Source organism: Periplaneta americana, chromosome 11 (genome assembly GCF_040183065.1).
Source record: "Periplaneta americana isolate PAMFEO1 chromosome 11, P.americana_PAMFEO1_priV1, whole genome shotgun sequence".
Classification (NCBI taxonomy): Eukaryota; Metazoa; Arthropoda; class Insecta; order Blattodea; family Blattidae; genus Periplaneta; species Periplaneta americana.
Window position 1 is genome coordinate 133,825,084 of NC_091127.1, and position 17,790 is coordinate 133,842,873.

At 35.4% G+C, this 17,790-nt stretch overlaps 1 protein-coding gene across 2 annotated transcripts in view; it reads left to right on the forward strand.

Annotated features, from left to right (window-relative positions):
- The window catches only part of LOC138709351 (nose resistant to fluoxetine protein 6-like), a 63,459-nt gene that overhangs the window by 29,454 nt on the left and 16,215 nt on the right, over positions 1 to 17,790 (forward strand). The window contains exons 7-12 of one of the 2 annotated variants that reach the window (XM_069840062.1): positions 2,621 to 2,786; positions 6,490 to 6,683; positions 10,083 to 10,215; positions 13,503 to 13,692; positions 14,973 to 15,115; positions 17,207 to 17,321. In XM_069840062.1, coding sequence (XP_069696163.1) covers positions 2,621 to 2,786; positions 6,490 to 6,683; positions 10,083 to 10,215; positions 13,503 to 13,692; positions 14,973 to 15,115; positions 17,207 to 17,321 — 941 coding nt within the window. The remainder of the gene's footprint in view (positions 1 to 2,620; positions 2,787 to 6,489; positions 6,684 to 10,082; positions 10,216 to 13,502; positions 13,693 to 14,972; positions 15,116 to 17,206; positions 17,322 to 17,790) is intronic. The other variant, XM_069840063.1, reaches the window with a different exon arrangement.

The window sequence follows — 17,790 nt, forward strand, 5'->3', positions numbered from 1 at the left end:
CTGAAGGAATATAGGAATCGCAATGAACAAGATAAAGCCTTAACAAAGTCTCCGAACAATTTTCCTCTATAGATAGACTATATTAAATTTATTACATTTTTTCATCTCCTCTGAATGTTTAGAATTTCTTAATAGTTACATTAAACTGTTTCATTTTAAAATTGCATTCAACCATTTAATTTCGTGCAGAGCTATCACAACTATTGATAGTTGTGCACGGTCTTTCCGGCCTAGTAATGGATGTCATAGGGAGTAAACCACTTATGTTACAGTTCAATATGTGAAGAAAACAACTAGGGAACTTCTTACAGTAATAATAATAATAATAATAATAATAATAATAATAATAATATAATAATGGTATAATAATAATTTATTTATTTTTATTTATCTATTAATATTTTATTGTCCTGTACAACTGCCAGAGGCCAATAACAGTTCAGCACAAAATGACAATAAATACAATAGACCTACGACAAAATTAACAACGACAAAAATTGACCACCTCTGTGGTGTAGGGATCAACATGCTGGTCTCTACGCAAAGGCCTCGGGTTCGATTCCCGGTCGGGTTGAATTTCCTGGTTGAGGTTTTTCGGGGTTTTCCCTCAACCGTAAGACAAATGTCAGGAAATTCGGGCCACAATATTCCTGAATATCACCAGCCTCATTCTTCACCAAAATCATATTCATAACAAATCAGTAACACATATACAGTCGCAAAATGAATACTGTAAAATACATAATAAAGAATAGCTCAATAAAAACAATAGTAACATTCATGATAGATGAATATAATAACTGAATTTATACAAAGTAATATAAATGATTAAGAGAATAATTATATAAAAACAATTCTAAATAAAACAAATTACCGGTAACATTAATAACAAAGTGACAAACAACTGAAAGAAGTAAATCCTACACATTAAATGGATCAAAATTAAATCCATGCAAATTGGCATATTTTATACATTTGCAGACCGGAGACAATAAGAGATTTGGAGTTTCTAGTGAAGAAAAGTTTTTGAAATCTTAATCCTTTGGCCGGAATATGAAGACTAATATTGTTTAAGAAGGATTTACAATCAATATCTTAATGACCTTACCAATAATAAGTAATCAAGATCTTGACGTCCGGCAAATAGGCTATAACAATTTAAATATTTGCAGTTAATGTCATAATTATAATCACAGGAATTAGGTAAAAATATAAAACAACAAAATGAAATAAATTTTCTTTGAATAAATTTTCCAATTTAGCCGAGAATTGAATTCCAGACAACAGATGCATATTCAAGCTTGGATCTAACCAATGTATAGGATAAAGTTAATAGACACACAGGAGTAGAAAAGGAATAAGTAATAAGTTATAGATCTAATTAAAACAAGTATTCTTACTAAATGATTATAAATATATTGAACATGATCGTGAAAATACAATTTAGAATCTAGTTAGACACCAAGACCTCTAATACAGTTTTTTTTCTAATAATTTTAACGTTATTAAGAGAATAATTAAATTTTAAGAAAGCAGTTTTACTTGAGAAGAAAATGACAAAAGTTTTGTATTCATTAATTTCTATTCCATTTTCGATTAATCATAGAGCAATTGAATTAATATCATTTTGAAGAATTTGACAATCAGCCAAACTATTATTTTTACAAAAGATTTTAAGATTTTCCGCAACTAAGAGGCAGCTAGAAATTATTCTTTTACTTATGTCATTTATAAATAAAAAAATAGGAGAGGCCCCAATGTAGATCTTTGAGGAAATCCACATATGTCATATACTATTATATGGAACCGTGAGAGAATTTCCTAGTCACACACGAGATTGTCTATCAGTTAAATAATTTGAAAAGCAATTCACTTAGTTAGTGGACAGACCAAAATTATTCAATTCATTTAATAAAATGTTTTGAGAAACAACATTAAAAATGCTTTGCTAAAGTCAAAATAAATTGGATCAATTTGTCCTTGAGTTTCAACCGCTAGCATAATAAGAATAAGGTACTAAATTTGTAGTTATAGATTTACATTTAGTAAATCCATGTTGGGCAGAATTGATTTTATTTTTAATATAAAATGCAATATATTTGTGGATAATTTTTTTTAAATTGTAAAAAAAAATGTTTAAAATAGATATAAGTCTGTAATTACTAACACAGATTTTTTTACCGTGTTTTAAAACCAGGAATAATGGATACTTCTTTCCGAAGTGAAGGATATATTCCAGTTTTTAAACTCAGGTTGAATATGTATGCTATATGCTGTATGTAATTGTTATCATGAAAACATTTATAATAAACAAAATGAAATCATGAATTCATTAGCAAAGTTATATAATCAACCAACAAATTAATTTGAGATAATTTAAATAATTAAAGTTAAAAAGCTTTAAAGAAAAGTATATGTTTTGAAAATGTTTCTCTTTTGTAAGCTGCACATTATTTTTAGGACTTTTTGGTAATTATAGGTTTATATGTATTTTTATTTTAAGTTATTTTTGTATATTATTTGTAATGTTTACCTACTTTAAATTTATCTGCATACGTCTTATTTCCTTGAAAATTTTAATTTATTATAATGAAGGTCTTCACCAAAACTTTCTTTACAGACTGACACCAGTTATTGCAGTGCTGCTGCTGATTCAGCTGAGTCTCATGGACCATCTTGGTTCGGGTCCAATGTGGAGTGGAAACGAATATATAACTGATACATGCAGGAAAAATTGGTGGGCTATGCTTCTTTACATCCAGAACTATTATGATGGCGAAGAAATGGTGAGCACTAATTAATTTTGGACAGTGCACTTGTCACTTTAAGCACGCTCGACTGCCTTCCTTTTAGTATAAACATTGTACACGTTAATTTCTCTAGTAATTTACATAGGAATTTTAAGTTCATTTTCCACTCACACCGCAGCGATACAATAACACCTGGTGGCGGGACTGTAGCGTTAAGCGGGCAAGGTCCGTGTTCACAATGGACTTACGAGGCATGCAGCGGAAGAGAGACTCCAGATGACTATGTGTGTGATTATTGCTCAAAATAACAATTTATTGTCGTCTTAAAGAGTTCAGTTAAATAATTATTCATTACAGTAATGTTCAGCAGAAATTGCCCTACCACAGAGGACAATACCACTCAGTGTAGTTCTTCGTTTTTCCATTTTTTATCTTGGTGTTTACACAGCTAGACTTTCAGTTATATAGACCCAGTTTCTTCCACCTTAGTTAAATTATAACTGTGTTATTCCATTTTAACTGTAAACTTAACAGTTGAAGCATTTCTTCAACAATTGTTAGTACTAACAGGCTGTTAAACCCCAAGTTAATTTAACTGCTCAATTTCATGAAGTTAACTCATTTAACGTTGTTAGCATAGACGTATTCAGAATGACTGGTGCGTTAGATGCTGAACTTCTATATCTTGATTATTCAGAAAAAGATATCCATCAATATATAAACAGAGCAGATGATTTCAGAGATTTGACAGAACAGCCTATTTTCTGCCAAGACTCACTTTTCGCTCTCAACATAGATCCTTTTATTTGTTTATTCTCAATAATTGGTATATACTGCAAAATTATTTGCGGCAGAAGAATGCTCTCAAATGAATAGAAATTAGTCCCACGATTTCTTTTTGGTCCAGTGTTTTCCATTTCACAACGGCATACCAACCCGGCAATATGCCACTCCATGCTATTGTGATACAGACGATGGAAAGAATTATGAATCAAATCTCAGAGAATAGAAAGACTTCTATCGTCTCTCAATCAAACAAAGAAAACAAGCGAGAATCGCAATTGTTAGAGTTCAGAAAACAGAATTGAGCCTATACTTGGTTATAGGTTATGGTTAAACTCTAGAATCTCTGGTCCTAACAGTGAGTTAACAGAATGTTAAAATGTGAAATGTAAAGTTGAAGAAACGCAATATTTTAACAGCAATTTATAATTTTAACTTACAGTTAATTAACGTTATGTTAGATACATGTTAAAACAGGTTGAAGAAACTGGGGGATAGTCTTTAAGAAGTTGTATGTCCAGTATTAAACTTTTCACTTATATTAAATCATGATATATAAAATCCTGTTTCCTTTAAACATTCTTTCTTAGGTGAGCGACATTGATCTTCCTTCCCCTATACCCTGTGCACATTATACTCATTCCAATGCTGTTGGACTAGGAGAACGATCTTTAATTTTCAGCATCAACTCACAAGCAAACATTCTCTTGGGGGCAGATAAAGAAGAATTTTTTTCCTTTCACCATGTTAATAATGTGAAAACAGGGGTTTATACAAATTTTGGCCACTACAGCACAATTACGAGGGCTGTAAAAATAAGTTTTCATGGAGTCGTTTACAGAAAGAAAACAAAATTTCAAGGAAATATATATTGGAACAGGTACAGGCATTGATGAGCTATTTTTCAACATATTCCCCACCGAAATTGAGACATTTGCCATACCGTGAGGTCAACTTTTGTGTCCCTGTGTCGTAGATTTCTACTGCCAGGGATCGGAACCAGTGTGTGACAGCTGTCTGCACCCCTCTGTCGATTCCATGATATGATAAATGTCTCAATTCCAGTGGGGAAAATGTTGAAAAATAGCTCAATAGTTGTTTTATGTGTTCCAATTCTTTTTTCCAAAGAAATTGTGTTTTATTTCTGTAAACGGCTCCAGGGAAACTTCTTTTATTATGGTCCTCATAATTGTGCTCGAGTGGCCAAAATTTGTCCAAGCACTTGTTTTGCCATTATTAATATGGTGGAAGAAATAAATTAACTTTTTTATCTGTCCCCATGAGAATGTTTGCTTGTTAGTGGCGCTGCGATCGCGAGTATGAAGTCCTCCCTAATACAACACATTTTTATATAACAATTTTTTAGTCTTCCAGTGAGCATAGACTGAACATAGTTGAAGACGTCCACATCTGTGGAGTAACGGTTAGTGCGTCTGGCCACGAAATCAGGTGTCCCGGGTTCGATTCCCGGTCGGGGAGGTTGAGATTTTTTCCGGGGTTTTCCCTCAACCCAGTATGAGCAAATGCTGGGTAACTATCGGTGCTTGACCCCGGACTCATTTCACCGGCATTTTCACTTCATCTCATTCAGACGCTAAATAACCTAAGATGTTGATAAAGCGTCGTAAAATAACCTACTAAAATTTAAAAATAATAAACAGCAGATGGGGATATACATTTTGCGACGCTTCTCATACGAAGAATAGAAGCTTCTGCGTCCACCCATTGGTTTTGGAAATAATGAATCAAGGACTCATTCACACTTTTATGATGATTTACATGAAGACAATGATATGATTTTCTTCGTATTTTCGCATGTCTAAGACGTGATTCCAAGATATAGCTGGAATAACCATTGAAATTCGAAAAAGAAAACCGTGGCTTAATAGGCTTCATGCTGTCGGGTGGTGGTGTAAGACACTGGTAGCCCAAGTATTGTCCTTTATCAGCACTACAGTCGCGCCACGTATGTGCCACTGACGCACCTCTAAAATAATGGTGTGGCTGCAACCCCGTGTGAAACCTACAATTATTCTATTCCTGGAATTGCTACGGGAAGCGCCACTTTTAGTGGTCGCCACCAGAGGCGAAGCCTCAGACTGTAGGCAGCGTCAGTGGCCGTGGCTGTGTGTGAAGGCCCTCATTTATATCCATCATTCACAAGAGACAACGCTTCCGCAGCGTTTCTTAAAATGATCTCGTCTGAGGGTGTTCTTAGTCTGAAACACACAGTAGTACAATATGTGTCTACCATACAGTACAATCTCGTGCACTTGGTCTAAGAACCTCGGGATGTTAAGAAGAGTTGTTATGTTAAATTACTTTCTTTAGAAAGAAATTGGAGAAAACGATATTTTGTAATCTACTTCTTAACTTGAATTTGAATCAAAATTGTGTTACAACATGTTCACTAATCTTTAATTAAAGAATTGTTGTTGATATTTAGTTCATACTTTTGAAACACTTTTATGAAATTAGTCTATTTCGTTTTTTGAGAAAAAAATAAAATATGAGTTTTGAAAAAAAAAACACTGTCCAAAATCGCATTTTTATTAGAACTACGGCAGTTACAAAATTGGTATTGCTGCTTAACATTAAGCACAACGATAGAGTTCCATGACATCACTGAAATCAGCATTATACACCGAATAAGAAATTATGGCAGTTGACAATAACTCCACGCGCACACATACACAACACACCTACCTTAGGTAATAAAATAATTCCGAAATAACAATTCACAGATTATTTATTCACTCTGTGGGAAGACCCAGAGTAGTATACATTAACCAGTAATAATTTCAAAATGGGCCACTTCGGTACTAATACATGCTGAGCACAATGATACCAAACATCTGACTTCCAGTTACGATGACAATGATGACGATAATTACGAAGTTGGTGGAGGTGTGAACTAATGTAATGTAATGAAATCTAATGTCTGACGTGTGTACAGTGTTTTATCCACAGCTGGTATCTGTCGGTGGACATGCAGCTGTTCTGGCTGTCGCCGATATTCCTGTACCCCATGCTCAGATGGCCCCGCAAATACAGCCTGTCGCTACTGGCGGTCGCCACGATCGCCGGACTTCTCTGCACTTTTGTCGTTAACTACGTGCTGGAGATACGCAACGGCATAACACCCGAATTGTAAGTTCAATAAGATTTGACTGATTCTCCCATTGAACCTATTCTTATTTCGTAATATACTTATACTAATAAAAATAGTTTTCATTTTTGTGACAAGTTTAGGCATAGACCTCAAAAGAACAATATTATTGTATTCAGAGCAAAGTTCGTATGTGCACGGTTTTAATGATAGACGGAGACAACACTATACTTCGCCACAATTCTGACATCAGTATCATGATATAAATTAATTTTAGAATACATTTTGCTTTCCGAACAAAATGCGTTCACTCAACATATTCGAAGATAATAATTGCGAATAATTTTATAAATCAACAAGTGATTCAGACACATGGAGCTTAACATAACAGAAACAGAACAGGAAAAGTGAAAAAATACAAGCGAAAATTAATATAAAGGGAAATAGGAACATAAATAGAAAATAAGAAAGAAACGAAAGGAAGCGGAGACGCATAGGATGAGAAATACAAAAGCTAAACAAGAAAAACAAAACAGTAAAGAAAAGAAAACGAATAGAAAATGTAACAACAGAAAGAAATAGCTATTTAAAAAAAAAGCAAGAAATACAAAATAAGAGGAAGAGAAGAAATAAAGGAAGGTTAGAAAAAAGGATATAATAAGGAAATAGTAAATAAAAGAAAATAAAAGCATAGAATAGAAATGGTAGAAATTAAATAGAAAAGAAAACGAAATAAAAAACATATAAATATCGTCAAATAAGTGAAGGAGAAATGGAAAAATCAACACAGGGAAATTGTACAAAACAATGAGAAGGGAAATCGAAAAGGGAAAATAGGTACAAAGAGGAAAGAGAAATGAAAGGGAAAATGAAAACGAAAAAAAGGAGGTAAAACTAAAATGAAAAAAAGACAGCAAGAAGAAGAAGAAGAAAGGAAGAAACACACGAAGGAAATACTATGAGATGAGGGAAAAGAGAGAAGAGGGGGTAAATGAAAACAGGTAAAAAGACAAGAAGAGGAAAATAGATAAGAGCGAAGAAAGGAAAGAGAGGAGGGGAAAAAGAATAGCTAGGAGGGGAAAAAGGAGAAGAAAAAAGGAGAGCAACGAGGGGAGGAAAGAAGAGCGAGGGAGAAAAAGATAGAAGAGGGAAAAAAGAGAAAGAAGGTAGGGAAAAGAGAGATAAAGGATAAAGGAAGAGAAGAAGAGAAAAAGACAGAAGAGGTGAAAGATACGCAAAATAGGTGAAAGACACAGGGAAGAGGAAAAGAAACTGAAAAAAGCTGACAGAGAGAAAGAGAGGAAGAAGATCGTATAAAGACAGAGAAAAGTGGAATGAGACAGAAAGAGAGGAAAGAGACAGAAGAAGGATAAAAGCAAGAAGAGGGGAAAGAGAGAAAGAATAGTTGAGACAGAGAAGAGAAAAAAAAGAGTGTGAAGATAAGGAAAGAGACTGTAAGAGTAAAAAAAAACCGAGATGAGGAGTAACAGACAGAGAAGAGGAAAAAGATGCAGAGAAGGGTGGAAATAAGCAGAGAAGAGTGGAAAGAAACAGATAAGAGTGGAAAGCAGCAGAGGGAGGAGGCAGAAATAGGGATAAATATTTTGGCAGTTTTGCAAAGGAAAATGAGTTAAATTGTTGCAGGAACTCCTACAAAAGACATGAGAGAGTTCCCGTGAACTACAGTGCGATCAGTTTTGCTTTCCCCCATGGCGCGGTTTTTTTCCTATGAGTGAACCCTCTCTCGTTTGCCGCGCACTGGAGGGAGTAGCAAGCCTAATTCCTTCTTTTTTGACCTTGCAGTCGTAGCGCAGCTGTTCCCGGGTGTGCGTCGTGTTGTTCGTTTCCTAATTCGACAGCATACATGAATGTATTTGCCTCGTGAGTTTACAGCGGCACAGCGTGTCTTTATTTACGATTCATATATCGATGGCCCAGAACCAGACTGTTCCAAGTCCATTTTACAATTTTTATTTTCAGGAGAGCTATTTTTAAACTCCTGACGTTCAAAGCTTCATGAAACAATTTGGAATAGCTTCATAGTAACCTTATGAAGAGGGATATTTACAATTTTGTTCGATTCATATATGACGACAAGGAACTGAACACAATAAAACACAGATTTCTTTCTTATAAAAAGTTGGACTTAGAACAGTCTCAGTCCACACCTGTGGAGTAACGGTTAGCGCGTCTGGCCGCGAAACCAGGTGGCCCCGATTCTATTTCCGGTCAGGGCAAGTTACTTGCTTGAGGTTTTTTCCGGGGTTTTCCCTCAACCCAATATGAGCAAATGCTGAGTAACCTTCTGTGCTGGACCCCGGACTCATTTCACCGGCATTACCACCTTCATCTCATTCAGACGCAAAATAACGTAAGATGTTGATAAAGCACTGTAAAATAATCAACTGAAAATAAGAAAAGAACAGTCTGGTTCTCAGTCATCGTTATGTTAACTCAGTCTTCTCGTGAAGTTCGAAGACGGTTTCAAGAAAGGGCCCCGGGTGTAGACGCTCCAGATCGTAAAACGGTCCATAATTTTTATCATAAATTTCAGGAAACTGGAAGTGTCCAGCCTAAGAAACCAAAAAGGCAGCATGGGGTTCTCACCAAAGAAAGATTATATGACATTCGTAATTGTTTATAAAATTCTCCTAGAAGATCTTTTTGTCATTTTCCACAACAAGTGGGACCTTTATATGGGTCTGTGCAAGAGGCTACTAAATTATTGCACTTCTGGGCGTATAAAATAACTGTGGCACATGCTCTTCAGCCAGGTGACCCCGTACGTAGGAGCACATTTTGTAAATGAATTTTGGAAAATGTGATGAATAATTTCCTAAAAAGATGCGAAAAATGTGTGGGGAATGAAGACGGGCAGTTTCAACACTTCATTTGATAATTTGGCAAGTAATGAGCCTCTTAAATTTGTTTGTGTATTGTTGCATGGTTGGTTTGTTTCATTGTTTTACTCTCCCGTTAATCAACGAGACCCGAGTAAAAGCTGGTTCAGAATAAACAGGGAACGAAAACAACAACGAGAACGAGAACGGAAATAATGTTAAAATAAATTCATTTAAATGTGAGTATTCACAATGAACTATTTTGAATGCTCACATTTAAATACATTTATTTTAACAATATTACCGTACTCGTTCTCGCTGTCGTTTCTGTTCCAGGTTTATTGTGAACCAGTCTTAACTGGTTAACTGTCTAACGAACGGGGCGCTCGCCCATAGGCAAAGTACTCCGGCGGAAAGCAAAACTAATCGCACTGTAGGCCTATATGATAGCCGAGCTACACTGGATGGTTACCTTTTGGTAATCGAGCTACCAATCTCATTTTCCTATATCTCACTGCTAACATGTTAAAATCAATAATGGCGGTTTAAGATGCCATTGCTGAAGTTATGAACATTTACATTTACATCTCTCTTTTATAGACCACCAAAATTTTCACCTTGGTTCAGATATATCTACGTGAAAACCCACACACGATGCGCGCCTTGGTTCATAGGGTTGGGACTTGGATACTTGCTTCACCACACCAGGAACCGAAATCTGCGGCTAACCAAGGTCAGGTTTGTATGCGTGTGTCTATAAGATTAAAATAAAATTTTGTCTGGAACAAAAAGAACAAGTGTCTTTCTGAGAATTCGAAATCACTGAGCTTCATAGAAGGACTCACATCAAAAGTATTTCACTCCATTATTTTTAAATGACCTTGTGTTCCATAGTTTTGTTCTTTACATGAAGGCTAGATAAATCGCATAAAATCAAGTATAATTTAATGTATAATCCCCATTTCTCTCAACACATTGTTAATTGGCAGCTTGAAAAAAAAAAGCATAATGAAACGCGGAAGTGTGTTCTGTGTTTTGAGCCGTTTAATATAGGCAGTACGAAAACAATTTTATCCTAAATGTTTTCTCGATGAAGTTAGTCTTTCCATTTATCAAAATGGGTGATAACGTGATGGCTGCAGATGAAGCGGATATGGCAACACTGACCACATAAATTTCATGTAATTCGTCGTAAAATAACCAACTAAAATAAAAAAAAATATATGTAAATCAATTTTATGATTGCCTCCAGAGTTTGAAAACTGACATAAGTATTGACATCCAGCATCAGAACATCTTCCATTCACCTATGATCCTACACGGCGCAACATAGAGTAGAGGTGCTGTATTGCAGCATTTTGCCGTCACAGCTTCGGAAAAATCTCTGTTATATATATAATTGCGATTTTGTCTCATTTTCGTTTTGTATTCGGATGATTCTTGACGATTGCGAATGCTATAACAACCTGGCATTCACAGAATCATTCATTACAAATGATGGCAATACATGCCACATTCCTAGGTAATTCATCAGTCATAGTGTACAAGTCTCTTGTTGCTGCAAGTCCCAGCTTGTCTGGGTTCTTCAAGACTTCAATCCGTGGCCATTTTACAAAATTAAGGTAGGCTATATAACTGTTCTTTGTAAGGGGTATTTATATCGAGAGAAAACCGGAATGAATTCGAAGACTACAATCAAAAGATATAATACAGCCCGTAATTTACCAAATACAAATCGTTTTGAGACCGAAACCATTAATTCTAACCGGTAACCAGTGATGTGTTCAGTCTTTTCTTCTACGTATTTCATAACATTCGAGTATTGATATTTTATAGAAATCAGTAATGAGGATTACATTCAACTAAATTAATCGCCTTTAGAATTATGGACTATAAATTAGCACTATATATAAACAAAATATTTCATCACAGATATGTTTATTGTTCTTCTGCGGATTGAATTGATATAGCCTACCGGTGCAATGTCTTATATCAACGAAAGTGTTTAACGCGGCGATTATACTAAAAAACACACTCTGACTGCTCTGACCTGTGTTATCGCAAGGTGTGGGCTCACATATTCGTCCAAGAATGTTTACGAAGGTGAGTATTTCGTGGAAGAGTATAGCGAGTGCGCATTGAGCTTCACTATCAAAGAGTTGCCGATGATGACCTGCAGTCTAGAGTGTGGCCCCACCCGTATGACGGCACAGCTTGATTCAGGAATTTTTGGCCCCCTGCAAAAGTAAGTAGATAGACTAAGTGCGAGTTACTCATCACTAATGGCTGGCTCGGTCACACAGGTCAGGCCGCGCAGTCATAACACCAAACACTTTCTTCGTATCATGTCGCAGTATACTCCGCCTGTTGACTAAACAATGTCATGAGGACTTATATTTTCTTGAAATGAGTGTCCCTCAGCTACAAGCATAGATACTATTTTCATTCTTCCTCTTCCTTCTTATCCTTCTATGCACATTTATGATTAAATTTGTTTATGACGTAACACAGAGCTCGCTCACTAGACAAACAACCAAGGACAGGGACAATAACGTTGAATCGAGCTGTAAGTAATTGGATCCCTGATATGTTGTCGTTCAAGTTAATTTTCTGACTTGCAGTTATGTGAACACTGAAACTGTTATATGTACGTACATCAATCGCCATCGCTATGAACCACCTGTACTCCAGCCAGGAGAAAGTCTCAGAGGAATGAGACGCAGCGGGGTAATGCTGTGAATGACTGTTGATGTCATAAGATGTCATAAGGTCATACACGTGGGTACACGCATCTCCATTGGCCAACTCTCAAAACACTGTTACATACTTACACTACCCTAGTTACAAAATTAGATCACGGTTAATCTCCTGAAGTGCTATGCAGAGACATTTTGCTATCCCGCGCTACGAGAGTGCTTAACTAGCCCCGTCTATCCACTGATTAATTGTACAGGATTCATATAATATATCGCTAACACTGGTTGATGAATACGAAAAATGTTAATTCGCTGATAATCCACCGGAAGCCCGCGCTAAGAATATCTATGAATATGGCCACTGGTTTTTTTATCCCTCCATACAGGAAATAACATATGCAGGAGAGCGCATGTTTTTTAAACTGACATTATAACGGTAATATTATCTACTTCTCTCCAATAGATGACGCAATAGTAAGCACATTCCTTTCGCGGTTAATCTCCTGGTTGGAGAACAGGTCTGAGTGAAATGGCGATTTCTCGGAACTATAATCATAGTCGGAACCAGTGACAACCTATTACAGCAACAAATCATAGGTATTAAAATCACACCCCGCCACTAACGTAGAGTTCATTTCTCGACGTCCAATTTCAAAAACTTGCAGTCTAATAATTAACGATAATTCCTTTCGGAACAATGTCCATAGCAGAAGCTTCATAAACTCAAGAAAAATCTTCAAGGTATTTCGTACTGAATTCTAAAATTTGAATTTCTCTTTCCATGTAAAATTAATTTCATTATACTGGCTATAAAAAGATGTCTCAGAAACACACCTTACAAAGTATACTGGACTAGCAAAGACAACTTGAACATTTTTGTTAGAAAAATGAGGCCTATAACATGTACATAGTCATTCATTGTAGCCCTAATAAATTTAAAGAGGGTTGTTGATATTCACAGTCGTAAGATTTGTTTCTTATGTTTGAACAGAGATTATAGTTTTTTCTATCGTTTTCTATCTTGAAATGTTTTCTTTATTACAATTATAATTCACTATTTCGACCTGTTTGTTTTTTAATTATTAATAATCATGCACGTTTTTCCTTATAATGGACAATAATCATTTCCTAAAACAGTATTTTGCAGATGAATATACTAATTTCTTTCGTGAGCTGACTGTATAGGTTTGTACATGCCCAGAATCAGAGTTGGGTTCTTGTATCGTTCGTTGTACAAAACAGTGGAGAGCGTAGGTATGTGTTCACTAAACTTGTAGTTCAATGAGATCAAACACTGAGCTCTATTGATGCCTCACTGTTTCAGCTCCAAATATCTGCAGGCTGGTTATTCACTGCGGTGGCCCTTCTGGGTCCTCTCTTCGGCTTGCTACCCTTCCAGCAGCCAGATTATGTGTTCAACAACTTAGTGACTTCGCTATATAGCGGTCTGCACCGTCCAGTGTGGGCACTGGGAGTGGCGTGGCTCATCTTCGCCTGCGTGTCGGGATACGGAGGTAAAGACGCTTACGCCATATAAAATAAATACTGCAATAATATCTGTGTCGTGTGTTTAATTCCCAAATGGGACAAGTAAGACACGAATTTCCATAGAGAGTTTTTCAGGAAAATGTAAAATTTCGCACTTTTGGCTGTGTTTATTGTTTATGATTATGAAGGTGATAATTAAGTTTCTGATAAAGTAGCTGTATCAGGATAGGCATCTTTGGTCCGTGCGTTTTGTTTACAAACATTAACTAGTCCGTGTCTCCCAGCCAGTTCACTGATGTTTTAGCAAGGGGTTGGGGAGCTCTCTTCCCAGCAGGTAGAGTTTTAAGGGGTTAGGTACAGCTTACAGCAGTAAAATTTTGGAAATATTCAACATTTTTTCTCTCCATTACTGTATCTTGTACAATAATGAAAATTAGTATGTGTAAAACACTGTCCTTGTGCTATATAAAAAAATATTTGTACGATTTAAATATATATATATATATATATATATATATATATATATATATATATATATATATATATTCTTTTCTTTCAAAATTAAATTAACTGTGCAGTGATGAAGCGTTTCCCACATAACTAAAGAACTATCCAACATTCTGTGATGAACTTTTTTGTATGTATTTATGTATGTCATATCTACGATATGATGCAAGATCACTTCTCTACTTGTCATAGATTGATAAAACAATAAATTCATTAACAAAAATGGTCAAATATTAGTATTTTCTTCTAACACAAAATAAAAAATATATTATTTATTAAGGAATATAGTTGACAGAGTATCATATTGTAAATATGTGTTTCAGTAATAAAATAAAAGAGAGATAACATAAAGAATTTAGCAGTTTGTGAGTTATGAGGGAAACGCTTCATCACTTCACAGTGAACTATCACAATTATAAATTTTGAAAAAAAAAATCATTTTTTCAATCGTAAAAATATATATATTTTTTTTCGTATGGCAGAAGGACAGTGTTTTACATGTACCAACTTTCATTATTGTACAAGATACAGTAATGGAAGAAAAAATGTTGAATATTTGCAAACATTTACCGCTGTAAGCTGTACTTAGCCCTTAACTAATGGAAGAGATTAGTGTTTACTGAAGCAAGTCAAGGCTCTATGCTATACAGCTATACAGTCTACCGTGATACAGCTACTTTATCCGAACATTAATGATAATGAATAAAGCTATTTGACAAGTATGTGGTTTTTGGTTCATATTATCTGTCTGAAATACAGCCTGACACTTGCCTTGTTATAACGATACTGTGAACTTTAGGCCCGGTTAATTCCTTGCTGTCTTGGAAAGGGTTCCATCCGTTCAGTCGTCTGTCATACTCCATCTATCTCGTGCATGGCATTTTCTGTGAGGCCCGCCACATGACGCTAAGGACGCCGCTGTACTTTAATGACATGGATGTGGTAAGCGTTACAAGTAATTTTCAACTATATTTTTGGTTGATCATCTAATTCTAACTATGCATTATTGGGTGGGTTGAGCGCTGTTGCTCAAACAATTTCTTATGAAGTCAGATTAGCTTTAATTTTGTTATCTTTTGTATTTTTAGGTATACATTCCATTAAACCTTTATTAATCAATAATGTTCGTCTACCCAAACGCTCACAAGGACGTTCGTTAAATTAAAAGACTGCATTTTCCTACTCTTTCAGTTATTTATTTAAACTTTCATAAGAACGTAATTTTGTTTAAACATATTAAGCATATAAGAAGAAAAAAGTTTAATGAACAATGCGGCGCCTGCTCATCACATTAAAGGCAAAAATGTCTATAGCATACCTGCACAAACAGTGCTCAACGAGCTCACGCGCTCGTTCGGAAGGGGAGAGCCGTCTTTACCGCTCGCCGAAACGGAAAGGAAGATACGTCAGAATGACATAGACTTGATATAGGTAGAGGAGAGGTAAACGACCACTCAGTCATCTAGTGGAGTGCAATGTGTAGGCCTATTCTCAGTAACTGTTTCACGTTGCTTACCTATTGCTACAGTACAATATGGAGGAATATAAAAGACGGAAGATAACATTTAACGATTTACAGCTCGAACTTATTGATCTCCAATGTGACCTAAGGGCTAGAGATCGATTGAATAATACTAATAGTCTGGTTGAGTTTTACAAGACTAAACATTAGCAATAATATCCACGACTACACAGGCTGGCTGTGAAAATGATTGCTATATTTGGCTCAACATTTATATTTGTGAGCAACTGTTTTTTATAATCAACTTTAATAAAGGCAGACATCGAACATCTGTAACTGATGTTTCATTACGATCAGTAGGCTACTGTTCCTTTTAGCTGCCAACAGCATAAACCTCGTTTTGATGTATTGATAAATAAAAATATAACAAAATTATATTGTACATTTAAGTAGCTATAGAATTTCTATTATTTCTGTAAAATAAATATTTCTTTATTAATTAATAATAGTCCAAGATAGTTTTGCAAAGACTGAACGGGAATTCATTTCATAAACACTCGTAATAGTAACTTCCTTTTGTGTATATTTTGTACGAGATCACTCCTTATTCCAGCCACCCTTATACAGATCGCAGCTAATATCTGTATTCCGCTCATGAGCTGTGAGCCGGCTCGGAGAGCGCAAACCTTGTGCACGCCTGGTCTATAGCATAATAAAGAACTTGGAAAAAATGAACACACTTAAAAAGTTTCCATCACTTCGGAAAACAGCACATGCATCCTTAAGCAAATGGCTGAGGCCCAAATTAATTTTCGAATCTTACAAATTACATTTCGAAATTAAATTCATACAGAAATCTATAAATATGATTGAAATAGGTCTAAAACCACAATATTAATATATGTCATAATTTGGGAGAAAAGTATAAATACTGAAGTTAGAACCAACAATAGACTTTCAGTTTTGTAACAAATTCATAACGGAGTAAGACGATGCTGTGACCTATCTCCATTAATTTTCATCACAAATATTAAGAGCACAGAAAAAAACAATCAAAGTCACAATTCTGTTAAGGGTAATAGCATCTAATTCAGTATGTTATTGCAAAATTTATTGGTGTTCCTAAGGATGACAGTATCTGTGGTGATAATTCTCATTTATAATCCGAATCAAATTACTTGATACTCTAGGGGTGAAACCTAACCATTTCCCCCCACCATTACTACATGTCTTGATTTTCCAGAAACTTTGTAAGGGAACACGCTCCCCGCCGGTGCAAGCACGACACGAAGAAAAGTGTACGCCGGCGTTCAGCTATAATCTAATTTCCTCATAAAATGAGAATACTGTACAATCGTACTATATTTTCTTTAGTAAGTTCCTGCGAAGTGAAGTGTACGGAACAACTTTTACCACCGTAGTAATACAAATTTTATCTTCAAAATATAATCAGTAGATAGGATTAAATTAAATTGTTCAGAAAAACAGTGGGCATATCTTTTCGCCGAGTTTGAATTGATATTTATTTATCGAATACAACTTTCAGTATAACATTCGATTTCTCCCTCTAGGTAACACGGTTCTTTGGCGAGATGGTCTTCATTATCATACTCTCCGCCATATTGTCGCTGGTGATCGAGTTCCCATTTATAACGATCGAGAGACTTATCTTTAGTAGACCTACAGGTGAGTTCCAAATCGTTCTGCATTAATAATAATAATCGTGTTTCAATATCGTATTAACTTCAGTGTGATTCCTTGGTCGTTATGATCGTGCTTTTTGTATTCCGCTGCTTCCAGAAATAATGTATATTGTATTTTATGCCCGACCATGCCAATATGTAGTAATTATTCACCTGGTAGCAGCCCTTTAATGGACCTCATTAAAGTACACCTATTCATTAAAGTTCAGGTGTTCCACCAATCAGAAAATACCATTGTAGCAATATGAAAGCGCAAATATCGACTATTCTCGGATATGCAATCGAAAGACAACTAGCGAAACGTCACGGAGGCTGGAAATCCAATACTGTCGCAGAAGGTTATGTTGAAGAATTGATCCAAAATAAAATTGAAATCTCAAATACAATATTAAACTCAGTCGAAAAAAAACAACACACAAATTAACATCAATTCACAGTCATCTTCCAGCCTT